The 26,280-nt window shown below is 43.7% G+C and overlaps 2 protein-coding genes and 1 long non-coding RNA gene across 4 annotated transcripts in view; 2 read left to right on the forward strand and 1 right to left on the reverse strand.

Annotated features, from left to right (window-relative positions):
- LOC309332571 overlaps positions 1-26,280 on the forward strand; it is a 264,539-nt gene that overhangs the window by 65,403 nt on the left and 172,856 nt on the right. The window lies entirely within an intron of this gene.
- LOC309331928 (homeobox protein prophet of Pit-1-like) lies at positions 4,378-9,772 on the reverse strand. The gene is made up of 3 exons (XM_081844494.1): positions 9,399-9,772; positions 6,348-6,586; positions 4,378-5,355 (listed from the first exon to the last, which is right to left on the reverse strand). Exons 1-3 carry the CDS (start codon positions 9,475-9,477, stop codon positions 5,014-5,016), a joined length of 660 nt encoding a protein of 219 aa, XP_081700620.1. The 5' UTR covers positions 9,478-9,772; the 3' UTR covers positions 4,378-5,013.
- Positions 13,459-25,450, forward strand: LOC309331927 (sperm acrosome membrane-associated protein 3-like). 2 transcript variants are annotated; one of them, XM_081844492.1, is made up of 5 exons: positions 13,459-14,340; positions 16,615-16,829; positions 19,544-19,702; positions 23,450-23,528; positions 25,247-25,450. In XM_081844492.1, exons 2-5 carry the CDS (start codon positions 16,691-16,693, stop codon positions 25,311-25,313), a joined length of 444 nt encoding a protein of 147 aa, XP_081700618.1. In that variant the 5' UTR covers positions 13,459-14,340; positions 16,615-16,690; the 3' UTR covers positions 25,314-25,450. The 2 variants fall into 2 exon arrangements, with proteins under 2 accessions (XP_081700618.1, XP_081700619.1); XM_081844493.1 differs by having other exon boundaries at positions 13,459-14,176.

Here is a 26,280-nt window from a genome sequence, read left to right on the forward strand (position 1 = left end):
CACAGGATGAAACGGTTAAATCAGCTATGATTAAGTGGGCACAAGATATTGGTCATGATATGTTTGCTGACTGGGAGCAGTTATGGACCACAGGTATTAAATTTACGGCATGTAGTGCCTTAAAAGAGAATATAATGAAAATGATCTATAGGTGGTACATGACCCCAGTCAAGCTTGCAAAGATATATCATTTGCCCAATAATAATTGTTGGAAGTGTAATGAATGCGAAGGAACTTTTTATCATCTTTGGTGGACCTGCCCGAAGATTAAGGCCTACTGGGAAATGATCTATAATGAAATTAAGAAAATCCTTAAGTGGACATTTGTAAAGAAACCGGAGGCTTTTCTCTTGGGCATGGTAGGCCAAATGGTTCCAAAGAAAGATAGAACATTTTTTATGTACGCAACAACAGCAGCAAGAATTCTTTTGGCGAAGTATTGGAAGACTAAAGAATTACCTTCTCTGGAAGAATGGCAGACCAAGGTGACTGCATTTATGGGCCTGGCAGAGATGACCGGCAGAATCCGTGACCAGAGGAGAGAGACAGTGGAAGAAGACTGGAAAAAATTCAAAATCTATCTTAAAAATTGTTGTAAAATTTCGGAATGTTAAGATGTCAAGGGATTGGATATAAAGAATTACAGCTGTAAAAATTGAAACTTAAAAAACTTTAAAGAGAATTAAATATAAAATGGGATGAAGGATTGCTAAAAAATTCTAAAACAAGGATGCAGTGAAGGGGAGGTTTGGGGAAGTCGTGTTATGTTTGTCTGTTTTTTTTGTTTATGTTGTAAAATCAATAAAAATTATTTTTTTTAAAAAAAAAAATAGAGTCCCTAAGGTGGTTGGATGGCGCCTTGTATGCCTCCTTCCTGCAACTCCTGCAGCCAAGCTGGTGCCAGACATATTGCTCTGCTTTCTTCTGGACCACATCAGCGAGGCTGAGAGGGGTCCTGTCGTCTGGGCAGCCCAAGATCTCCATGAACGCTGCCCAGGCTTGTGCCTGGGGAGGTCACTTTGGTGCTGTAAATGCAGCAGTCTGACTTCACCCCCACAAGCACACTCCATTGTCTCTTGAGACAGACAAATACCAACACCATGGTAACCTTAAGATTGGATTATTGTAATGAGCTTCCTGTGAGGATGCCTTTGAATATAGTGCCGAAGCTTCAATTAGTGCTGCCTAACTTCTCATAGGTTTGAAGCAAGCATACCAGTACTGTTCCTATTACACTGGCTGCATATATATTTGCTTGCAAGCCCAATGCAAAGTGCTGTTTTTTACTTTTAAATCTCTTTACGACTTTTTATGCCTCTCACAGTATAAACCTAGACTGTTATATCTTCACTTGAGGCCCATCTTCTGGTCTCCTCTGAGGGAAATTGAAGGGTGATGACAAAGGAGAGGGCCTTTTCAGCTTTGGCTTCCCAACAGTGGAATGCTTTCTCCAGAGGTCTGCCTGGCACTCACTGACATATTTTCAGCGCCAGGTAAAAAGGTACCTCGCCCCCCCCCCGACTTTTGATGGTCTGTGTTATGTTTTATTATTATTGTGATGCAAAAGTTTTCTATTGCAGCTGGGAAGGATTGTTTCGAATTACGGTAAAAAACATAAAAGTTTTATAATAATAAAAATAATAAAATGACTATTTATCTTTTATGGAATAATGTGCTCTTGTTTATGCTTTTAAATATAAGTCTCTTGGAGGCCTTCTTAGATAACAAGTGACTAATAAGTCAAAATAATAATAATAATAATAATAATAATTTCTTCATGTGTTCCATGTGCAGTTGTTTACATGCATATGCATTTGAGACCAGGTGAGCACATTCCAGCAGTCACTTTGTAAAAGTTACTGGTAGTCCTTATTGTTCTTGTATCATTCTCTTGAAAGAGAGAATGTCTTTGGGGAATGTTATGTCTTTGGGGAACGCCTTTGCAAGATTGTATTAATTTGCACACACATGCACTAGAATTCTTCACGCTTCAGCTCCTCTAGATTAATTAAAGCTCCCAATAGGTGGGTAGATGCATTTGGACATGCATCTATTTAAGGCACAAGCATGGAAATTATACAGACATAAAATCCCTTGGTGCCACTTTCCTTCCATCTTTTCCCTCCCCAAACAATGCTGATAATTTAGATGTCACTGTGATTTTTTTTTTCTGTTTGAGTTGAAAGTGTCCTGCAACAAAAACCAGCAGATCCATTTTAGCATCTAGCATTTTATTAAACAAAGTCTTTTGTAAAAAAAACAAAACTGAAAACTCTGAAGTTTACTAATATATCCTGCTTCATTCTTTTAGAGGCCAGTGCTAGACTAGACAGGCTATTTCAGAGCAAATGAATGAAATCTGGAGTAGTAGGCCAAAAAGAGCTTTCAGCAGTACATAATGTGTGGTGGCGGAGGAGGGACAAAATCATTCTGAGGCAATGATTTGTCGTGTGCCACTCGAGGCACATCACACATACACAAGAGCACCCCAGTTTTCATCTCTGAAATGTGGGAGGGTGTGAAGGTACATTGAAATACATCCACCACCATCCATCTCAGATCCTTCAAGGTCTAAAAGCTAAATACAGTATACCTTGGGTTAAGAACTTAATTTGTTCCAGAGGTCCATTCTTAATCTGAAACTGTTCTTAACCTGAAGCACCACTTTAGCTAATGGGGCCTCCTGCTGCTGCCGCGCCGCCGGAGAACAATTTCTGTTCTCATCCTGAAGCAAAGTTCTTAACCCGAGGTATTATTTCTGGGTTAGTGGAGTCTGTAACCTGAAGCGTATGTACCACGGTACATAAACACTTTGCAAGGGTGTAATCTGGGTGGATTTGATTTAAATCACGATTTAAATCATGAGTCAGTAAGACTTGATTTAAATCACTAGTCAGTAAGACTTGATTTAAATCATTTTTTTTTACAGAAAGACTCATTCTTGTTTGTATAATCTTAATATTTACAACCAGATGAAGGTTTCATTTTTGGAATAATAAATTTTCAGAGTAGTTTTTACAGTTATATCAAAAATTACTGATTTGGTTATACTATTAGAAATACATTGACAGATAATTATGAGATTATTGTGAGGCTTAATAAGTTAACTGTTCATATTTGGACAACTTTTCTGCTGTACTTTATTGGAAGGAGAAAAACGATCATTACCTTAACAATTTAAACAATTTATTTAACTAAAACAATAACATTATAGCATATGTATCCATGTTTGTTAACAGATGTGGTTAAATGGTATTTTTTTAAAAAAAAAAAACCTTAGATTGAGATTTAGTACACATGAAAAACTGAAAACAAATCCTTATTTCCTGATGAATAGTCTTTGGACTATAATGTAACTTAAATAGAAAACTATCTTTAGAAAGATTTTCCCTCCAAAAGCATTTTATTTTAAAAATCTGATTTAAATAAAAAAACTGATTTAAATTTAAAAAATCAAATTTTTATTTTTTTTAAAAAAAATCATTGATTTTTATTCACCCTGGGTGTAATGAAAGAGAGTCTGAAGCGGAAAAATAGCAGGCCTATTAACTTAAACTGTTTTAAAAGGCATAACAGGTATATGAAAATATACAGGCATTTTGTGTGAGAGCCGAGGTGGACTATCTAAGCTTTATCCGGCAGCTGCTGTGTAAGATCTTCTGATGTGTGAGCTGAAATTTTCAGATGGGATTAGTTGTGGCAGTGGTGTGTTAAAATTTTATGTATCTTTTTAAAATGTGTTTTTTTCTGATTTGAATAGCATCCCTGAAATTACACAAAAACAGACAATGGTGCAAATATTTGATGAACTTGTGAGGAATATAGTGGACCATATCTGTCCTCCAAGAGCATAAAGCCATGGTTTTCAGACTGCATTTTTGGGAACAGGGATTTGCAAGATCTCTAACACTCACCAGTTCCCTATTGTCATTCATTTTGTTATTTAAGATCTCATTCATTTTTTATTTGTACAAATAATTTTTGTCTCTTCATCTGTTGCAGTTACATTTGTTTAGGTATTCACATTTGTCTTCATAGTTCTGCTATCTGAACTGATTCTGGAGTCTGTTCCTGGTGCTATATTAATACAAGTTCATATCTATCCATTTATTTCAGAACAAATTAAAATAGTACAGTTCAATTTTTCTTTCTGCTCAAATATGCATGTCTCTCTCTAATGGAAACCTCCAGTGTTCTTCAGCACTTTATCAGGGCTTTCTCAAAGGTAGTTTGCTCACCATTACTGATCTTCCCCTGCAGTTAGGGTAGCCACATGTCCTTTGAAAAGGACAGTCCTTTAATTGAAGCTGTTTGAGGGTTGTCCAATTCAAATCCAGTTTAAAAATAAGGAGCCACAAGGAGAGCTGGAGGGCCCATCAACATTTAGTAGCACCTGGTGCCTGTCATCTTCTCAACTATGGTGAGTTGTTTTATAATTTTATTTAAATTATAGTAATTATTTCTAGATTTGTGTCTATACATATAAATTAGCATATGCAAATTTTATGCAAACTGGTGCCCTATTTTTTGGTGCTGCAAATCCTCTTTTTTGGCAATGCGTAACGGATCACCCTACTTTCAAATTGCAGATACTGAGAAGTTTGGGGTTCTAGGTTGCTCTCTAAGTTGTTCATGTGAAGGTTTGGCCCAACTGGCCTGGGCAGCACCTTACATGGACCAAGTCCTCTCTCTCCATTCGAGAAGACTTTGAGAAGCACAGGGGTTTTGTAGCAAAGGGCCAGGGGTTCTTCAGCAGATACGTTGACGTGGCTTAAACAAGGTGTTAGACTGAGCTTGTTCTTCAGATACCATGCATATCACTGTTTGGCAGTGGTGTGTGTGTGTGTTGTTGTTTATCACTGGAACAGTCAAGCACATGCAGCACAATTGCTTAATGGAAGTCACTACCAGCAGAATAAACAAGACAATGGTTCACATCTTTGGGTATCTTAATGATAATTTCCCCTGCCCTGTGTTCCTGCACCTTGTCAATCTGCTGCAGAGAAAGAGCTCTTAGTTCCAGTGGGTGCTGGGGTCGAGACTCAGAGAGAGCACAGGAGGTGGCGGAGCAGCTGTGGAGCGCAGAGGGCTGTACCAGTCTTCGTGAGCATGGGAGGGTTGAGGGTGGTGGGGGGCAGGACAGGAAAACTGGGCAGAAGTAGCAGGGGGAGGTGGGGGTGGCAGAGTGTAGGTGGAGGGAAAGCGAGGCAGGTGATGATGTGACCCAAGAGTGGGGGGATATTGGTACTGTCGAGGTAGGGGTGTAGGCAGGGGACAGAGGATACCAGGGGTGCCTGGTTTGGGCAGTGCTCGTTCCTGCTTTCGCTGCTTGGCTCGCCGGTTCTGGAACCAAACCTGTCAGCACAAGGAGAGAGAAAATGCATATTATGTATTGTATTCCCTGGGCAAGGCATCTCGGCAATGATGCTTAGAATAGAATTATTCCTGAAAATCCATAACTTGTCAGTGCCAGCCTTTTAAGAAAACTAAGAATGTTCTGGGACATCGGCAGAAGGTAAACATCTGCCAGAAGCAGGAAATTATGAGATAAGCTTGTGCAGTGTGTTTGGGATGGACTACTTACAAAACAATAAGCAAAAGGGGGATGATGCACATTTATACATAGGTATATGTAGGTAGACAGATTGGAATTGTGGGCCCAAGCAGAGATTCTTAGCAGCTTTCTGGACTTTGCACACTCAGCTGGTTCTCTGGTTAATATTTTTGTTTGTTAAAATAAAAAAGTAGTAGGTATTGGGAGGGGGGGTGCTTCAGTTTCTCATATAGAATCTCTGTTACAGCAACATGTAACCAGTAACATTGGTCTGGTCCTGCGCCTTCTGTTTCAACTTTTAAACGCCTGCTGAAAACTTTTCCATTCCTTCAGGCAATTAAGAATGCATCTTTCCACAATTGTTACTTGGTTTCTGATTTTAAGTATTTTCTATGGGTTTTGTTGTATGTATTTTTATGTACAATTGTCGTGAAGCACTCTGATTTTTTTATATGAATTAGTGACCTATAAATATTTTTATAAAGAAATACATGTAACACAACTGTTTAAGTTTACATAAACAGAGAGCTTCAAGTCCATACACCCATTAATGCAGTTAGTAAAATACTGCCTCACTATTTGGAAAACATAGAATGAAAAACACCAAAGGGGGAAATTAATTCTAAATGTGACTTTAAAAAGGACACTTTCTTTGTCCCATGGTTGTAGAAAGGCACAACATGTGAGTGCCTTGGAGACCCAGTTTCCAAAAGGCCCCTTGCAGGCTGCTTTTAACACGTCCAATATGGCAGTGTCCATATGTTCTTGGGGCCATTACGTACTGAGCAGGTACCTGGATGCGAGCCTCATTGAGTTTGATAGCCCTGGCCAGCTCCTCTCGGCAGTAAATGTCAGGGTAATGGTTTTTTGCAAATGTTGCCTCCAGGTGATCTAGCTGGTCCTGGCTGAAGGTAGTCCTGTGACGTCTCCTGGTAGGGGCGGCAGCTGTGTGAAGGGAGGAAAGTGCAGCCGGAGAGACCCCAGCCGGTTCTGGTACATTGGGGAACTTCTTACAGAGGGGAACTTCCACATCTGGAAGGCAAGAAGAGGATCCACTGGCATCTCTTTGTCTTGACCTACAAGTCACCTTTATCCAAAACTTTGCCAGTGCCCCTCAGGACTGAGAACTTTTCAACTCCTACTCCTTTAACCCAACCTCACCCCCACCTTCCCCTCCGCCTACATCTCAAAGCACTCCTCTTAATGTGACATTGCTACAACAAGAACTCTGCAGCTGTGGGGTCTGCTTGGTCTTGCTTCTTTGCTCTAGATCATTCCCTCCCAACGCTGCTTTTCCTTTTCGGAAGGCTCTTGGGAGTTCCATTTATGCATGTTTGCCAGCCCCGCGTAGTTTGGACCTTACATACTCATGCCCAGCTGGTTAGAGTGTGGTGCTGATAATATCAAGGTCACGGGTTTAATCCCCATGAGGGCCACCTGTATATTCCAGCATTGCAGGGCGTTGGACTAGATTACCCTCAGGATCCCTTCGAACTCTACAATTCTATGATTCTATGAAAAGAGCTGGAAATGGAACAACCCTTGAAACAGCCCTCTTCCTCCTGCATATTGCTCCCCACACTTCCCAACCTGTAGAACGATTTTTAAAAATTGTTATTTTTGGCTCAGGACAGCAGAATGCTGTAGCTTGAGCCAACCCTGGTATGTGATCCTGGTGAGTGGCAGCAAGCAGACCTTATATTTCTTAGAACCACTTGGATATTGCTCCAGCTAGCTGCAAAAAGCTGTGTCGCAACTGTCTCTTCTTCATAAAGGGTCTCCTGCTTTGTAAGTTCTGTGAGTGTTTCAAATAATTTTTCAGAAGCCGCACCTGGCAGCATCAGGTGTTGTGAACCTTTACCTCTTGTACTGATAATGAAGTGCCGGAACGGTAACAATATTTCCCCGCACCCTTTCCCCAATTCCTCCCTGCAATCCCTAGGATTAACTGTGGGGAACATGATTCTCCAGCCCCCACTCCCTGGGAGAACCTGAGATCGTGAGAGTGAGGGGAGCACAATAGGCTCACCTGAAAAGCTAATTAATTTGGGACCCCAGCATAGAGGAACTTGAGCCCCCAGGGATCTGAGCCCAAACAGCTTTCTCATTAATGTCTTTCCATCCAAGTGTTTTGGGAGAGGCTGCCCCCAAGGGATTACAAGCCCCCCTCCAGCCTATTTTAGTCTCCTGCCACTCAGCAATCTCCTCCAGCTCCTTAGAGGCTGTCATGTGGAAAATGAGTTTGCTCTTTCCTTGGGACAAGTTTCCTGCTTTTGTGGAGACTGTGGCAACTCTTCCCCTCCTAAAAGACCTCCTGGCTAAAATCATGCTGAACAAGATCTGGAACTAGGACAGATGGTTCCTCGACTATGCATGGAAGGGTTGCCCCTTCCAGGAAACCAAGGGACCGAAACTGCACATGCACCAAACATTTAAAGCACATGACTTTCCTCAAAACGTTTTGAGAACTGTAGCTTACCTCTCACTGAACTATGATTCCCAGCACCCTTAACAAACTACAGTTCCCAGGATTCCTTTTAAAGGAGTCATGTGCTTTGAAATGTATGGTGTGCATGCAACCACAGTTACATTGCTTTCCGCTTCCATCACAAATTTGGGATTGATTTGGGGTTGCAAAAAGGCCAGGAGGCACCATCTGCTGGTGGTTTCATGGAATTTGGTCTCGGATCAGAATTAAGTTTGTGATTAGTGTTGTGATGAGCACAGAAGATGGTTCTGAAAGCCACAGACAGTATTCAAATAAGCTCTCCTGATATTCTCTCCTACCAAACCCCAACCTCAAAGTGTCTCCAGACTGTCGGTATTCTGTGGAAGGGGTTCAAGTGTATACTGGGAAATTTAGGTTTACAATTAAAAGTGATTAAAGTGCTCCATTCTAGCACAACAACCACTTTAATAAAGCCAATGTAGTGTACCTGTTGGACTAGGACCCAGAATACCAGGGTTCACATCCCTACTCAGCCACAAGCTCACTGGCTGATATTAGGCCAGTCACTGTCCCTCAGCCTAACCTACTTTACAGGGTTGTTGTGAAGAGAAAACTGGGAATAGGAGAACTCTAAAAACCACATTGAGCTCCTTGGAGGAATAGGGGACATATAAATATAATAAAGAAAGAGATGGACTTTCTGTGATTAGGAAAGAGACAGGGAGATGCACTGAGAAGTGCATGAATGGGAAGACATATAATGACAAAATGATGAATGGGAAGACATATAAAAACTTTGCAAGCAAATCAGGATGAATGCTCATTGCTGTGTAACCTGCTTACAAATAATGAATTCTCAATAGAGACCAGATATAATCTAACACACAAGCTTTGTGCTAGCAAATAAGGATAGATGCTCAATAAATAGGTCATCAGGAGAAGAGCTAGAGACACACCGTCCTGGAATATTCCCATCTCACTGTCCGTCTCTCCTCCAAAGCTCAACAATGGTGTAAGAAGAAGAAATACCACAAAACATCATTTCCCATTTAATACAGAAACAACGTACAGAAACAAAGATCACCCCAGACCTGCTTGACCCTGGTTTATGGTTCTAATAAAAAGCTCTAAAAAGGAAGCGTTGCAAATGTTTCCTGAAGGCTTTTGTAGACTTCTTCCCACACAGTTTTCAAGTCCTGCTCAGAGCTGGAAGCACATCACTGACGTGCTGGCTCCCAAATCCTCCTCTGCACAACCCCTGGTATGGTAGTGACACATTCTCACATGCAGCTTTTCCACCGCCCAAATGTTCAGTAGCATCTGGACCCTCTTTGGTCTAGATGGCCTCCCTGTGCCCCTTCTCATGTCTGTAGACCAAAGCTTCCCCAAACTCACCAGCTGTGGAGCTGACAGTCTCAGGGTATACGTCAGTGAACCCTTCGCTCTTCCTTTTCCCTGTTCGTCCACCCTCCATCTCCTTTGATCCTTGCTGTGTCCCCCCCAACCAAACTTTAAAGCCAGTTCTGACATCACCCCCTCCCTGGTTGTCTGTCTTACGTGTGGAGGGTGCGGCTTTGCCGTGTCACCTCCCACCCCTTGGCTTGGAGCATCCCCTCCCAGGATGGAGATGGCCAGCAGCAGGAGGGGGTGGGGTGGGGTAGGGAAGGGAAGGGAAGGGATGTTCACATCAAGGGAACGGGGCCAGGCAAGGCATGTGGAGTGGAAGGATACTGGAACTCTGGGTATATGTGCAGTCCGGAATATGAATTTGTGCAGCAGAGTTACTTTAAAAGTTATTTATGCAGGTTATAGATGTGCCTAGATGCTCTGTGAAAATGCTGCTGAATGGATGCATATGTCTGCATGTGGAGAGTTGTTGCATTGCTTTGTTACAGTTCCCTGTGATGCACTTGTAAGTATGTGTGCGTTTTTGTTTATGAGCGTTTTGTAGCTCTCTTGGAGCGGCGTGCACACCTTGACTTCCCAAGGTATGCCAATTGCTCTGTGAGTGTGTTGAATTGATGCCTTCCTTGACAGCACTCCGGAGGCCCTCTGTGGGTGGCAGCCCACCCTGAACCCATCTCCTGGGATAAGGTTCCAGCAATCATGACTTTCTATTGTCAAGGCAAATCCCTTGGAACAGCAGGAGCCAGCCAGTCCACAGAGAGGCCCTTGAAAAGCTCTCTGCTTGCCACATCCCCCTTGGAATTGACTTGCAGTGTCTGCAGCCCTTCCAGCCACTGCAAAAGCATCTCCACACTCGGATCCACCACCGTCCTCTTTGCTGTCCTAACAGGGGTGAGGTGGGGGTCATATCAGGCCACTGCTTATCATTTTGGGTTTTCCTCGCTGAAGCTTTTGTCTTCGTGACACAATTGTGGAGCTTAAAAGCAATTCCAGAGGGACAAAGGTGCCAACTGGTCTGGCAGGTAAAGGGAACCTGCAGCTAGTCCAGCATTCCAGCTCACCATTGCTTGCAGGGTAGTGGTAAAGACCCAAGTGGTGAATAGTGTGGTTGGGCACTGCTTGAGGCCACGTCCCACCCCAACACTGGGGAGCCAATCTCTCCCTTTTAAAAACAGACACGATGTAATGAAAGATCACAGCAATGGCACCAGTGGCTGCTTTGTGTCACGCAAGTGCCAGGCCTGCCATTAAGTGTGGGTGGTGGCTGGACAGGAAGTCCAGCAGGTTATCAAAGTGTTCTAACCTCCACCGTCTCTAACCTAGGAATCCTGCAGGGATCCAAGAATCCTGCACCTGTTTGGTTGCTATTGCAAAGGAAGAGAGGGACATTTTGCTGCTTTTGTCTGGGAATCACCCAATGAAACTGATAGCTGAGAGGTTCTTCAAGACTGAGAATAATGAAATAAACCTCCACACAATGTGCAGTTCACTTAAGGGCTAGAATAGATAACATGTACAGAGGATAGACTGATCATTAGATATGATAGAACAGAATCTTTCCACGTTCAGAAACCCTACCGCTGAGAACAGGGGAGTAACATCAGGGTGTGGCCATTGCACATGTGCCTTAGAAAAATAGAATTAGAGCTGGAAGGGACCCTGAGGGTCATCTAGTCCAACCCCAGAAACATCTGGGTGGCCTTTTTGGAAATGTGACGGTGGGCTAGAAGATGGTCTCATCCAGCAATACGATGCTTTGTGCTCTTGTGTATTGTTTCTTTATACCACCTGTGTGGCTCCCCGCAACCCCCCAAAGCTTCTGGGAAGTTAGTAGAAGGATGAGCCCTGAAATTGTGCATCGACTGTTGCTGTTGTGCTGATTGCCCTTCGATTGCGGTTTAATGTGATTAGGCCCTTGTGATTGCTAAGCCTTCCTCTGGGTCCCAGTGGGCAGCCTTCCTCATTATTACTAATTGGCAATCGTATGTGGAGAGGAGAGGCTGTGCCCTCAGGACATGGCACAAGGTATGGGGGGTGGCAGATGGCAGGAAAAAAGAATCTCCAGCCCTCCCATAGCGCTATATGTCAATAAGCTTTTACAAATCATAGTTAAGTCTTGACCAAGTGTTGATTCTTTGAATCCAATGAATGAGTCTAATTGATGGGCTCCAGCCCACTTCTGCAGCTAGGAGGAGTACTGATTGCACATTTTCTTCTCCTTCACTAGTCAAATTAGTAAGGGTGCAGCTGGGGTGACATTTCAGTTTTCAGTAGGGGGAGATTTTAGTCTGGGTAGTCCTACAGAGGCATTCACTAGAGGTACAATGAACTAGAGGTATGGTAGAAGCTGCAGTAGCATTGTGGTGGCAGTTTCTGCCCCAGAAGGGTGCATGTTCAAGGGAATGCCTCCAGGGAACCTGCACAGGGATGAAGACAATTTTGCCCCATCCTCAAGTGTGTTCACTGTTCCCTAAATATGGCTACATTGTGGTGGGAAGATTCCCAAAATGGAAATCCTAAACTCCCACTCTGGGATATATTCACACACAAGGTGAGGCAAAGGAGAAGATGGTTATCTCTGGTGTGTGAATCTGACTTCAAGCCAACATTAGTGATGCAACAACATCCTCCACCACATCAGACGGCCGCAAACCAGCACAGGGGCTGCAGCAGCTCTCCACCACTCAATGCCTTGCTGCCTAGTGGTAGGCTGGCCTTGCACCTAAGAAGAACCCTGCTAGATCAGACCATGTAGTCCAGCATCCTGTTCTCAGCAGTGGCCAACCAGATGCATCGGGGAAGCCTGCAAGCAGGAACTGAACGCAACAGTAATGTCTCCACCAGTGGTTCTGCCTTCAACAGCAAAGATAGAACCTAGCCATCATGAACTCAGCATGAAGAACCAATGAGTTGGCTAGAAATGTAGATGTTCCTAAGGAACACTCACACAGAGGTCTTCCTTGTGGCTCCCTAAAATGTCCATGTTTGCTGCCTCTGTAAGGCAGGAAAGCATCAAATTGCTATTTTCTCCACATGCTTCCCTTGAGCATGCAAAAAATGGGTCAAGAATGCAGAACGCTGCATTCTTGGTTTTTTTTAAATTAATATTTATTGAATTTTTAACAAAAAAGGGTTACAAAATCATAACAAACAGAAAAAATACAAACATACAAAACCAAAATTTAACAAAAAAATAAAAAATAAAAATAAAAAAGCTAAAAAATCCCTCTTTTATGGTATCTTATATTCATTTACTTATTTTCCTGACTTCCTCGCACCTCCCTTTTTTGTATTCCATTTAGAAATTTATTCAGCAAATTCATAACCACATACTTTATCCTTAATTGTTTATCCACACATATTCTAACTTCACATTTTCATCCAAAATCTATCCCTTCTTACATATTCTTATTTTACCTTATTACTAGAACCACTTCATTTCATTCCAACGTCATTAACATTCAATAATTTTACAATGTTTCTGTAGGTAGATTTTGAATTTCTTCCAATCTTCTTCCACCGACTCTTCTCCCTGGTCTCGGATTCTGCCAGTCATTTCCGCCAATTCCATATAGTCCATTACTTGCATCTGCCATTCTTCCAGGGTGGGCAGGTCTTGTGTCTTCCAATGCTTTGCGATGAGTATTCTTGCTGCTGCTGTAGCGTACATAAAGAAAGTTCTATCCTTCTTTGGCACCACTTGGCCAAGCATACCCAGGAGAAAGGCCTCTGGTTTCTTCAAGAAGGTATATTTAAATACTTTTTTCAATTCATTATAGATCATTTCCCAGAAAGCCTTAATCCTTGGGCACGTCCACCAGAGGTGAAAGAATGTACCTTCAGCCTCTTTACATTTCCAACATTTATTATTGGGCAAATGATAGATTTTGGCTAGCTTGACTGGGGTCATGTACTACCTGTATATCATTTTCATAATATTCTCTCTTAAGGCATTACATGCCATAAATTCAAAAGTGTCTTTTGAATTGTGTGGTTGGGAATGCAGAAAATGTGTATTCTCCCCCTTAGATTTACATGCAGACTGAAAACATGAAGGGTGACTAGGATTGTGCCTCGTGGCTGTGTTCTTGACCTCTGCACTTCCACTGGCCTGACTTAGTACATTCACCAGTAGATGAGAACAAGCTCTAGATGTGTACAACTGCCCATGCATACAGCCCATTCCTCACTTCTACTGCAGGTTTGGAGGTTGGGAGTGAGGCCAGCAGATGCACAGAGGTTAGGGGCAGAGCAAGTGGGTCACAATTCCCCTCCATGCTTTTGCTCTACATCAGGTTTCCACCTTTAGCCTTCCAGAAATTGCTGAACTACAACTCCCATCATCACTGGCCATTGGCTATGTTTTCTGGTGCTGGTAGGTAATTGTACTTCAGGACCTATAGACTGCAGCACCAGTCCTATCATGCAACAAGGTGAAGCAGATGGTGGCGTTTAGAAGAATGCAGATGAAAGCAGAAAATAGTCTCTGAATGATGCAGCAAGATCCCAGGGTGGAGTGGAGGCATCATTTGGTGCTCTGCTTTAGGCAGCAAAAACCATCTTAGGCCAGAATCGAGAGACTGGGCCTGACTCTTCAAGGGCAGTGGTAACAGGCTGTGACATCACAGGGCGACCTCAGAGCTGAGGTTCTAGAAGCCAGATGAACTGCCAACACTGGGTGGGGTGCATTGCCTGCCTCAGCTTGCTGGGCTGTTTAAGAACTTTGTGGTGGCCCTGGAGAGGTTCAGGCAGGCATTTGGGCAAAGGTAGGCTCCTCATTCTGCTACTTAGCACTGTATGGCTTCTGGAGCTATAGACTCGGCATCTTGAAGATGAAAAACTGAGGCCCAATTCTTGCCTACGTTAGAAGTCCCACTATGCTAATTTGAAATGGATTTGAACTCCACCCTCATCGGGCAAACCATGCTAGGTTAGTAGGGTCAGTCGCTCCCAGTCTTTGTGTTGAGATACACCATGTGTATCTTTGTGTTGTGATACACAATTTGCCATGAATAATATGCTGTTAAAATAATTATAGTTTCCCAGGAAGTCTCATTCAACTCACCATCCTTTGAGATGGCAATAAATGCTACACACACACACACACACACACACACAGTCTCTCTACATCTGGAGCAATGGAATGATCCAAATACACCTGAAGTAGAGACCATTAAGTGCCAGAATACAAGACGTACAACCTGCCCATCTCCTTCTGGTCCTTTTGGGTTTGAGAGGGACACATGCTTTCAGTTTTCATTTGGAAAAATTGTGTGCCTCAGGTGTCAGAAATATGGGGAAGACTGGGTTAGGCAGACACTGCTCTAAGGCAATATTCAAGAGGGCATGCTGCACAGTTCACACTCTTATGTATGTTTCCTGCTTTCCTTCCCCTGGGAGAATAATTGGCATGAGGATAATAAGTTAGGTGAGGATGTTGCCAAGAGGAAAGCTTTTAATTCCTCTATTAGCCACACCCTTTACCAAGAGCCTGGACCATTTGCCAGGAGGTCTCAAGGCACCTAAATCAACCAAGGCTGGATTCTGAATGGAGCTCCCCAACGATAAGAGTGAATCACCAGCCTCTCAGAACCAGAAGAGACTGCTCATATCTTTTTGAACTGAAATTATAGCAACCAGTCCCCCAAGGCAGTTTGTTCTCTAAAGGATCCCCCGGGGGAAAGTAGGGGCTGTGCTCTGAGGCAATGTAGTAGCCAAAACACAGTGTGAGGCATCAAGACAGAGCATTGCTCTTAATTTGAGAGGCAGGGCTTCTGCCTCCATGAAGCCCTGTGGGTAATAAAACACTTAGTCAACCAGGTGTTATGTTGTGTGCATATGGATGCAATCTGTGCACATGTACAGGTAGTGCATGTGTTTATACCCAAGATGTACATGCAAATAAATCAAGATTGTTTATTTATTTGTAAATTTGTAAATTGCTATATTTTGGTGCCTACGCTAAGCCACCCCAATCTTTCCCATGCATTTACTTTTGCCAAGCAACAGCCTTCAGTGACTGCCAGTGCTGGGTCATGGGACAAGTACTGAGGAGAAAGGGGGCAATAGAGTCAAGGAGAAATCTGCAAGTCAGGAGGAAAGACTAACCACAGATGCAGGAACACACCAGAGCTCAGGAATCCCTTGATGCTCAAGCAAGATGTCCGATCTCAGCTAGTGGTCCCAACCAGGGGGAAATGGGGGCATATACTAAGCACAGATTCAAGGGACTCAAGGTTGCAAAGTCCAAGCTCAGGATCCAGCAAGCATATCCAGCTCATGCAGAGGTCAAGCACCAGTAGGGCAGAAGTAAGCAGAGCAGAGGATGGGTCCAGATAAGTGAAATTAGGCAGAGGCCAAGGTAGGTAGCACCCTGGACAGCTCCAGTTGGAAACTAGGCTAGAAGCCAGACGACACAGACTTTGGTGTTGCTGCAACAGCCAGCAAGCCCAAACTGAGCCTTAAGTGGGGCTACAGGTTCTGCTAGACAGCTAGCCTCAGCCCTCATGAGTGGCACTTCTACTCTTAAAAGGGGCCCGTCTTGCTTTATAAGTTCCTAACTCTAGTAGCACAAGGGTGGCTGGGTCCCACTATGGTAGGGCTGGGAAAACCAGGGTGCTGCAGATGCTGCTGGAATATAACTTCCATCATCCCTAACCATTAGCCCCACTGGCTGGAACTGATGGGAACTGAAGTCCAACAGTAACTGGAGGTCCACAGGTTTCCAAGTTCTGCCTCTAGGCTCGAGTCCTTGGACGGTAATGTAGCTTTTTCAGGTGCCTGGTGCTGGAATTTCTAAGCAGATGGGAACACTGGAGGCAAGTTCCAAGGGCAAAATTACCTCCCAGTCCATTATGCTCCCATGTATCCATGGTCTCTTCTCCTAAGAGGAGACCAGGCCCTAGGTCATGAACCATGACGCAAGGCTCAGCTGGGACAGGAACACCTCTATATTCCTTCCTGCCCAGAAAGATCCAATGGGTTGGTGAGGTCACTCTAGTTTTAGAAGGTTCTTCACTGAGAAGTCCGGCCACCTGCAATTCAGTGGCTCCCATGGGGCAGCTGCACGTCAGTTCCAGCTTCTCCTGGTAGAGATGCCCACACCGCACATCTTGTCTCCTTGCTACATCATGATAACTCTCCACAATAGTAATGCATCCTTCTCCTCCCTGGATGATCTCCAAGTCACTCTCTCTTTTTGTAGATCTGGTCAGCCTGAAAAAGTCCCCTCTTCCTCCTGCTTAGCAACAGGGACAGCAGGACCAGGCCGCTGGGAAGAGATGAAGGCTCTTTTGCTGCTGCCCCTTATGGCCTGCCTTGCGGTGAAAGTCCGTAGCAAGATCTACAGTCGCTGTGAGCTGGCACAGATACTGAAACGCTGGGGAATGGATGGGCATGAGGGCTACAGCTTAGCTAACTGTGAGTAGCCAATGAGCGGTTGTCAGTCTGCTTACTGTGTTTTGTGGGAGGGTGTGAAGACGGGGTGCACCACCAAAACTGGCAGGATCAGCTTGTATGTGGGCAAGGAGAAGTTTGCAGAAAGTTTTTGGGCGTGTGGGCAGAAATTAAAGTGGCCCCAAGCAACCAGTTTCCCACCTCGCTCTGGCTGCCATATGCTCGGATTTTCCTGGACATTGCTGGGATTTCAAAGGCGGAATTGACATCCGGGGTGAATTTAGGGTTTCCCTTAAAAAAGCTCAACAATTTTGGTGGTTTCCTGGTTTTTACCGTATTTTTTGCTCTATAAGATGCACCAGACCACAAGACGCATCTAGTTTTTGGAGGAGGAAAACAAGAAAAAAATATTCTGAATCTCAGAAGCCAGAACAGCAAGAGGGTTCGCTGTGCAGTGAAAGCAGCAATCCCTCTTGCTGTTCTGGCTTCTGGGATTGCTGCGCAGCCTGCATTCGCTCCATAAGACACACACATTTCCCCTTACTTTTTTAGGAGGGAAAAAGAGTCTTATAGAGCAAAAAATACGGTACTTTTTGAAGTATGGCAGCTCTAGCCTCCAGTCTCAATATTTTGCAGCCGGGTTTGAAGTGCATGCTGGAATTACAGGTTTCTGCATTAAAAGTAGATTAAAGCACTCTGTTGCTCTAGTACAACAAATCCACTTTGAAGAAAACAGCAATCGACATTATGCTTTGGAAAGCATTTTCTCAGACTTTCTACCCTAAGGGACCACTTGAAATACAGTTCTGTGATTCTGTGATTCTGTGAAATGATTGAAAATTACTGAGGCCCACCAGTCACAAAAAGGTGGCACTGGGGTGGAGCCAGACACAAAGTGGTAGAAGATGGAGGCAGAGTTTGCAACTGAATATTCTATTTTTGGAAATTGCTGAATTGTTTGCCACAGAATTTTACTGTGGCAAGAAGTTTCACAGCTGTGTTGTTTTCGCCAACCTGAATACAGACATTTGCTCTGCACATCTTATGAACCAGCCTCCTCATTTCCTGCAGAATTTGCTGATTCATGGCTTCTGTAGAGGAGCCCTTTTCTTTTATATCCCCCCCCCCCACCACCATGCCTCAAATTGTATTTTTACCCATCTCCTGTAGTTTCTTCTCCTTTTCTCCTTTCACATCCAGCCTGTACCTTTTCTCTCACACCTTTCATCCCTCCTCTCCTCTTTTTACATTCACTTCCTCCTCCTCTAACAGCATCCTTCCTTTCTAGTCCCAGTTTATTTATATGTTAACAAAATAATAAATATTAACCTTTTATCTCCCTTTCTATTTTTCTTTAACACCTCCTTGCACCCCCGCCCATCCCACCCGAGGAGCAAGGGGAATTCCCTTCTCTCTTCCCCAACTTAATTTTCTGTCTCCTGGGCACTTTTAAAGAGTATGCAATAAGTTGCTGGTGCTGGTAATAGTCCAACCAAAAGGCTATGCCACAAGTGATGGGCACAGCATTAGGGATTTCACAGCATTACATAAATGGTGATGATTATTTTTAATGATGCTATGTTATTATTGTCCATTGAAGAAATGATTCAAATTAGAAGGGATTCCTTCAGTGTCTCCCATGCCAGTAGTATGCCCCATTATATGTTTCACTACAGTGAAATGTACTAAGCTACTGCAAAATGCAGAACAAAGTTTACTTTAAGCTGTGAGAATGCCAGTGCACTCTGGTAGCACACACTGCAGAATTGGGTTGCAGGTTGTGGGATGGGTGGCGGCTAGCAGAAATTCAAAGTGCCTTGCATCTTCCGGTAATGCCTAGAAGGCAATGGGGAGCTGGGAAGAGCTTTTGTTGGGTACAGGGTAGGAATCTAATGCCCTTTCTTGTTTCCTGTCTCTATAGTAAAGGCTACTATTTTCTATCCATCCACTTAACCGTACTATCTATCCCAATCATCCACAAAGAAATTGGGAGATAACTATTTTTTTTATTATTGATTATATTTTTCTCTGCGCTCATGAGGGCTGGAAGCCTAGTATCAGATTCAAGATCAGTATCAATGTCAAATCCTTTGCCATGAGTGAGATTCCAAGCTTGCATGTTGACACTGTTAGTGTGCAGAACGCATCCCACTAATCCCAAGATCCTTTTCAAAACGCATCTCTTCCGCTAGCATGTTTGCATGCAGAACAGCAAGGGATGAGTGATTCTGTCAATTTCAGTTTCACTCAGCTTTCCACATTTCTGCACCAAAATCTTCATAAAATTTCACCCCTATTTTAGCTTGAATTTCTCCTAATATACACATTTTTGTATGCAGCTTTGACTAATATGCACATTTTAAAAGCAATTCTCCTCAACATAATGTATTTTATATATCATTTTCACCAATGTATACATTTTTATATACCCTTTCCCTTAATATATGCATTTTTAAAGACTGGTTGGTTGGGAAACTGCATCTCAAAATTTTGAGGTGTGACTTTTGAAGGATAATTGTCATATAATTTTATCCAGTGCTATTTTCCTAGAAAAAGAGGTCCCTCGTTCACTTATAATGACAATGGCACCCACCTGAGAGGAGCCAGAACTGAGTTCCAGTGAGGGAAAGCCCACTCACATTTTCCTTGAGACAAATTTCATCTCTGATAAAATCTGCTTTCCTAACAACTTCTTCCTGGGGGGAAAAGTGGTTAACCTGTCCACCTATCCATCTTAGGGATCTGTTTGGCGTACTTTGCAAGTGGCTTCAACACGGAAACTGTGATGCATAACTCAGATGGCAGCTCCGAATATGGCATCTTCCAGATCAACAGTCGCTCCTGGTGTGCTGACCGACACACTCTATCAAAGAACCTGTGCAGTTTATCTTGCTTTGGTAAGTGTCATTGCAAAAAGGCAGGGGTGAGAACCTGGGTTATGGTGCAACCTCCATGCTGGGCACAGCAAGCCCACAGTCTGGCCTGGCAAATCTATTTAACAGAATTTTTATGCCTCTTAATTGTAAATGAAACCTCCAAATTATTTAAAACCAGTGATCTGGCTCAGGGATGCCTTTGCAGAGAATGCTCCTAACTAGCTCTGCTGCAGTCTTCCAGTTCCCAACAGACGTTGTCTCTTGGTCTTCTGAGAAGTTGCTAGAATCCACATAGCCACAGCTGCAACACCAGCCATTGAAAATCAGGGTGATGTAGTGGCTGTCACTCAATTAAGAGACTGCATGGATTTTTAGGGTGGGATTATAGTCCAGTGCTGGAGAGACATAGACATTACATGTTGAAGGGCCTGTGTAAAGATCCCAGGCATATTAAATAAGGCTCAGGCTGTAATAGCAGGGTCACATTTCTTGAAAAAGGGGCAAATCCACATTCATTGCACATGGCTTCTCCCAAAGGATCCTGAGAATATTATTATTATTATTATACCTCACCCTTCTGACTGGGTTGCCCCAGCCACTATGGGCGGCTTCCAGCATATATAAAAACATAGTAAAACAATAATCCTTCTAAAGTTTCCCTTTACAGGGCTGCCTTCAGATGTTTCCTAAATGTTATATAATTACTCATCTCCTTAACATCTGACCAAAGGGCATTCCACAGGGTGGGCGCCACTACTGAGAAGGCCCTCTGCCTGGTTCCCTGTAGCTTAACTTTTTGCAGTGTGGGAACCGCCAAAAGGCCCTCGGAATTGCAGTTCCCCCTTCACAGAACTACAGTTCTTGGCAACCATAACAAACTACAGTTCCCAGAATTCTTTGGGGGAAGCCATGTACTTTAGATTGGTGTTGAATATGCTTTGAATGTATTGTGTGGAACTGCCTGCTTGGGGTTTGCTCAAAACCACCTTAAGAGAAGCTGGGCTATAATGTATATTGCAGATCACAAGGCCCAAGGGGATGCAACCTGGTTAAGGAGCAGAGTCAAGGAGAGTGTTAGAGTCAAGAAGCAAGAAAAGGGAAGTATTGTCCAATTGAAAAGAACAAAAGGAGTACAAACCTTGGCAAGATAAGTGCAAGCAGATACCAAGGGATACCCAAACAGAATGGGATGAGCCCATTGCTAGAAACATAAACCTAAGGAAGCAGTTGAACTTTTGGACAACAAGGAAATCAGAGGTGTGCTAAAGGAGGATATAGAGATTTCAGGGAAGCAGAATGTATTCTTTGCATCTGTTTTCACAGCAGAAGATGTAGGACAGATCCCTGTCCCTCGCGGAGTTGGAAGGGACCTCCAAAGGTCATCTAGTCCAACCCCCTGCAATGCAGGAATCTAAGCTAGATCATACATGACAGATGGTCCTCCAACCTCTGCTTAAAAACCTCCAAGGAAGGAGAGTCCACCAGCTCTTGAGAGAATCTGTTTCACTGTTGAAAAAATAAAAAAAATTCCTTCCAGTAGCACCTTAAAGACCAACTAAGTTAGTTCTAGGTATGAGCTTTCGTGTGCATGCACACTTCTTCAGATACGTATCTGAAGAAGTGTGCATGCACACGAAAGCTCATACCTAGAACTAACTTAGTTGGTCTTTAAGGTGCTACTGGAAGGAATTTTTTTATTTTGTCTTGACTATGGCAGACCAACACGGCTACCTATCTGTAACCGTTGAAAAATGCATGGAGTGCATGGAGTGTAAGTCTGTCAAAGATTACTAGCTGTGATGACCACGTTCTACATCCATTGTTGTAGACAGTATGTTTCTAAACACCAGTTGGTGATAATCACAAGTGGGGAGAATGCTGTTGCAGTCAAATCCAGCTTGGAGGCTTCCCAAACGCATCTGGTTGGCCACTGTAAGAATAGGCTGCTGGATAAGATAGGCCTCTGGCCTGATCCAGCAATGCCCTTCTCATGCTTCTGTGATGGGAAAGAGTCTCTGTCAAAGTTCCTGGGAAACCTCTGCCAATCAGAGTAGACAATATTGTACTTGTCAGAAAATGAAATGAAATGAAATGAAATGAAATGAAATGAAAGGAAAGGAAAGGAAAGGAAAGGAAAGTCTGACCCAGGCTGGATCTATACACACTGCAGAAAAAAATGTGTTATGATCACTTTTAATGGAAAATCCCATTGGCGATGAATCTACAGCTCTACAGCACCATCCAGTGTCACATGTTTATAAAACAGTTATAACAATATAATTGATGAGCGTAGCTGAGTCCTATGTATAAGGGCACCTATGTTTAACTGAGTAAATGAAACAAAACAAATTCCTTCCAGTAGCACCTTAAAGACCAACTAAGTCAGTTCTTGGTATGAGCTTTCGTGTGCATGCACACTTCTTCAGATAACTTCAGGTATCTGAAGAAGTGTGCATGCACACGAAAGCTCATACCAAGAACTGACTTAGTTGGTCTTTAAGGTGCTACTGGAAGGAATTTGTTTTGTTTTGACTATGGCAGACCAACACGGCTACCTATCTGTAACTGAGTAAATGAAATCTGTTTTAAATAATTGTTGTAATGATTACTGAGCTAATGTATTTAAAGTGCTTTGTACGCTTTGGAAACCTGCCACAGGAACACTGTTATATTATTAATAGTGGCCTGTAACTAGAGATCTGGGCTTTGCTTTCAGATCCATATGAGAACTTCCCCCTTCCTCCTCTCTTTAACAACTCTTTCCCTGCAACCCTTTGCTTTCCCCGTTTGCCTTCTTCCCCGAGACTTCTTCCTCTGGCCATCTCTTTCTCTGGACCACAGACTGTTGGTCCTCTCTTGTTTTAGCCACCCAACTACCAACCACTCATTTCCCTTTTTCCGCTCGCCCTTTCATTAGGCCAGTGTCACCGACCTTTGGGGACACAGGGACATGTTTGGAAATCAAAAGAAATTGTCACTGGCATCAAAGTACACCCCCACAAGCCCTAAACACTCCTCAAACTTCCTTTGAGAAGATCTCAATCTTCTCAAAAAGAAGGCAAAACGCCACCACGTAGTCCCTCCCTTGCTGGACATTTGCCTCTTGAAGCAACTGCATCACTCTCCCTAATGATAGGACCAACCTGCAAACAATCTGTTTCAATCTGGCCTTTTGCACTCTGCTGAAACTGCTGCACACAGATAGCTCAGTATAAATAATTATTTAACAATATTTATCTCAGTATGTATTAATGAGACCATTAGAGGGTCCAACGGTCAAGAAGGAAGTTTTTGCATGTACTGTAGAGGGAATTGAGGGGTAGATGAGGCTTGTCAGCCTGGGAAGGTAGCTCATCTAGGAGAAGGAAAACTCTGATCCTAAATCTCTGCTGCCTTGTGGGATATCTTCAGGAGAGGAATAGGCAAGGGAGTAAACCCTATATGAATCCAGAGTGGAGTCCCTAAGGCAGTTGGATGGCTCCTTGTGCACCTCCTCCTGGCAAATCCTGCAGCCAAGCTGGTGCCAAACATATTTCTCTACTTTCCTTTGGACCACATCAGCAAGGACTTGTCATCTGGGCTACTCAGGACCGCCATACAATCTGCCTGTCCTGCACCGGGGGGGGGGGGGGTGTCACTTTGGTACTGCTAACATAGCGATTTGACTTCACCCCCAGAGGCACACTCCATTGTCTCTCAAGACAGACAGATGCCAACAGTATATTATTGCACAGTACATAATATTGCCATTTCCTCCTCACACCCTAGATCTACTTACTGAAGAAATTATTGATGACATAATCTGTCTCAAGCGAGCTACAGCTGAACCAGAAGGCTTGGCAGACTGGTAAGGGGATGAGTTTGTCTTTCAGTAGCCTTGTCTACCTGCTCCACCCATCTCTCCAATCTGTATTATCTCCTCTTTCTGTCCATCTAGCCTTAAAATCCCATTGGCAGTAAGCACCTGTGCCAATTCCATTTTCCAGTTCTTATTGGAGGGTGGGCAAGGAAGGAATGGTTCCTTGAGATTTCTGGTTTGAAACCTTGAATTAATAGTAGTAATAAGTAATAATATTATTTTGCCATCCTGATCAGTGTTTGAGTGGGAGAAATATTTCAAATAACAGAATTGCAGATGTAGTCACACACACAGTTGTATTCCCCAATAGCCTGGGTCCTGAAATCTGGCATTGGGACTAAACCTCAGGTTTGGGTACTCATGAACACATAGTCATCTAGACATATGAAACTAACTTGTTGCAAGTCAATACTGTCTAGTACTGAGATTAATCTGTTTGGCAGTAGTTCTCCAGGTTCTCAGGTAGAAATGTGTCTTTCCCATCACTTTCCCCCTGATCCTTTTAAACTGAAGATGCTGGAGAGTTCTGGTCCATTCCCTGCACTCACTTTGCCCAAAGCACTTTGTCACTCCAACACAGATCACTTCTGCCGTTTGGACCAGACTGACACACAAAGAGAGGCATTGCAGTAAATTATCTACAGAGCAGAGAGATTCAGATTTTTTAGGCACACGAGACAAGGCAAGGATACCTTAAAAATAATAATTTAAGTGCAGATAGTTCTTTCTGAGGTTGTAAACCTGAGTCTGTGCTGCATCACTCAGATTGCACTCAAAGACTTGGATGCTTCTTCATATGAAACATAACACAACACAAACACCCTACATAGACATGCTATCTGACATTGAGTTTTGTTATGTTCAGGGATGTTTTTGTATGAAGAAGCATGCAATCCTGTGACTCCCCATTGTCAATCTAAATTGTTATGACCCAGATCTAAGTTTCAGACCCCAAAGACAAGTGAGCCAAAGAGAGACCCCAAAAGTAGTGGAGATGTCCAGATATCACACAGGCAAGTGAGACAAGTCATAGGCACACGAGAAGAATAACCACACTGTTGAGAGCACAGAATCTGATTTCTCCTCTCAGCAGTTTCAGGGAGATACTATAAATAAGCATTCTCCGCGTCCTTTGTCTGTGTCAGTTGTGGGAAACCTGTGCTCCCCTACCCAGGACATTGTTGGACTCCCAACTTCCATTAGCCTCAACCATAATGGCCAATGGGGTGGGATGATTGGAGTTGTGGTGTGGCAACATCTGGAGGGCCACAGGTTCCCCAATCCTGGCCAGATTGCTGTTCTCAACAAGGGCATGCATCCAGGACACACCGTTGTGCAACTAGGACCTTCAAACTTTGCTGGCCCCTCAGTTAAGAAGAAGAACCCTGCTGGGTCCAGCTTTTGGTTTCCATCAACGTTCCCATCCTAGCAGGGACCACGGAGACTGACAGCTACCCTGGGCCGCCATACCAGATGGCTGGTTCTGTGAGCCACTATTCAAATTCCCCACAGTCCTCCAGCAACACGAGGCAGATGTGAAGAAATGCACAGCCTGATAGTGTCATGTCACACTTTTGCATTTCATTACAATGGAAGTACATAAGAAGCTGCCACATACAGAGTAAGGCCATGGATCCACCTGTCTCATGACTGGCTTCGCATGCTGTCTGCGTTTCTTTCTCTCCCTGCTCCCCCTTTCTCCTTAGGTATGGCTGGAGAGATCATTGCCGCGGCAGAGATCTGAGTTACTGGGTCGCTGCCTGCAATCTGTGAATTAATAGCACCATCCATGGAACTCATGTCCTGCAAATCACCCTGCCTACCTACGTCTTTCTTCAGATGTAATTCCATAATGTAATCTGATTGAAGCCATAACGCTATTTTGATAAATAAACTCCATTCCCAGACAAGGCCTTGCCATGTACTTTGTCATGTCCCTGGTGTGGATTCTGGGGGTGGGCATCATGGCAGAGCAGGGTTGTGGGGAGAACGGCAAGAGGAGCTGCTTGTCCAGAAAGAACAAACCAGAGCTGGCTGGATATGCTGAGCTCTGGAGTGGAGTGGGTCACGCTTGTTCACGTACATGCGCAAACATTTCTTGAGGGTTTTTTTGTGCCTTGTTGCCCCGTGGAGGACCTTAAGGTCCACAAATGACAACACTTTGGAGGTCCCAAGTTGCAAGGTGGTTAGATTGGTCTCAACTAGGGCCAGGGCCTTTTCAGCACAGTGGTACCTCGGGTTACATATGCTTCAGGTTACATACGCTTCAGGTTACAGACTCCGCTAACCCAGAAATATTACCTCGGGTTAAGAACTTTGCTTCAGGATGAGAACAGAAATCATGCTCTGGCGGCGCGGCGGCAGCTGGAGGCCCCATTAGCTAAAGTGGTGCTTCAGGTTAAGAACAGTTTCAGGTTAAGAATGGACCTCCGGAACGAATTAAGTACTTAACCCGAGGTACCACTGTACTGGCCCTGACTTGGTGGAACGCTCTGTCACAAGAGACTAAGGCCCTGCAGGACTTGACATCTTTCTGCAGGGCCTGCAAGACAGAGCTGTTCTGCCTGGCCTTTGGTTTGGACTCAGTCTGACCATTCTGTTTCCTTCCCCTTAGGGTTTTGATTTATGGGCTGCTTATAAAATGAGGCTGCATTTTAAATTGCATTTTAACCTGTATTTTAAATTGGTTTGTTTTCCCCCCTATTATGCTTTTATTGTAATTTTACTGGTGTTAGCCACC

This window comes from Podarcis erhardii, assembly GCF_964252035.2.
Source record: "Podarcis erhardii genome assembly, chromosome: 17".
NCBI lineage: Eukaryota > Metazoa > Chordata > Lepidosauria > Squamata > Lacertidae > Podarcis > Podarcis erhardii.

Coding starts and splice junctions, on each gene's coding strand:
- LOC309331928 (XM_081844494.1), bottom strand. CDS start 9,477: ATGGAGGGTGGACGAACAGGGAAAAGGAAGAGCGAAGGGTTCACTGAC. Junction 6,587..9,398: donor GACTGTCAGCTCCACAGCTG/GTGAGTTTGGGG, acceptor CTTGCCTTCCAG/ATGTGGAAGTTCCCCTCTGT. Junction 5,356..6,347: donor TCAATGAGGCTCGCATCCAG/GTACCTGCTCAG, acceptor TTGTGCTGACAG/GTTTGGTTCCAGAACCGGCG.
- LOC309331927 (XM_081844492.1), top strand. CDS start 16,691: ATGAAGGCTCTTTTGCTGCTGCCCCTTATGGCCTGCCTTGCGGTGAAA. Junction 16,830..19,543: donor GGGCTACAGCTTAGCTAACT/GTGAGTAGCCAA, acceptor TATCCATCTTAG/GGATCTGTTTGGCGTACTTT. Junction 19,703..23,449: donor GTGCAGTTTATCTTGCTTTG/GTAAGTGTCATT, acceptor CTCACACCCTAG/ATCTACTTACTGAAGAAATT.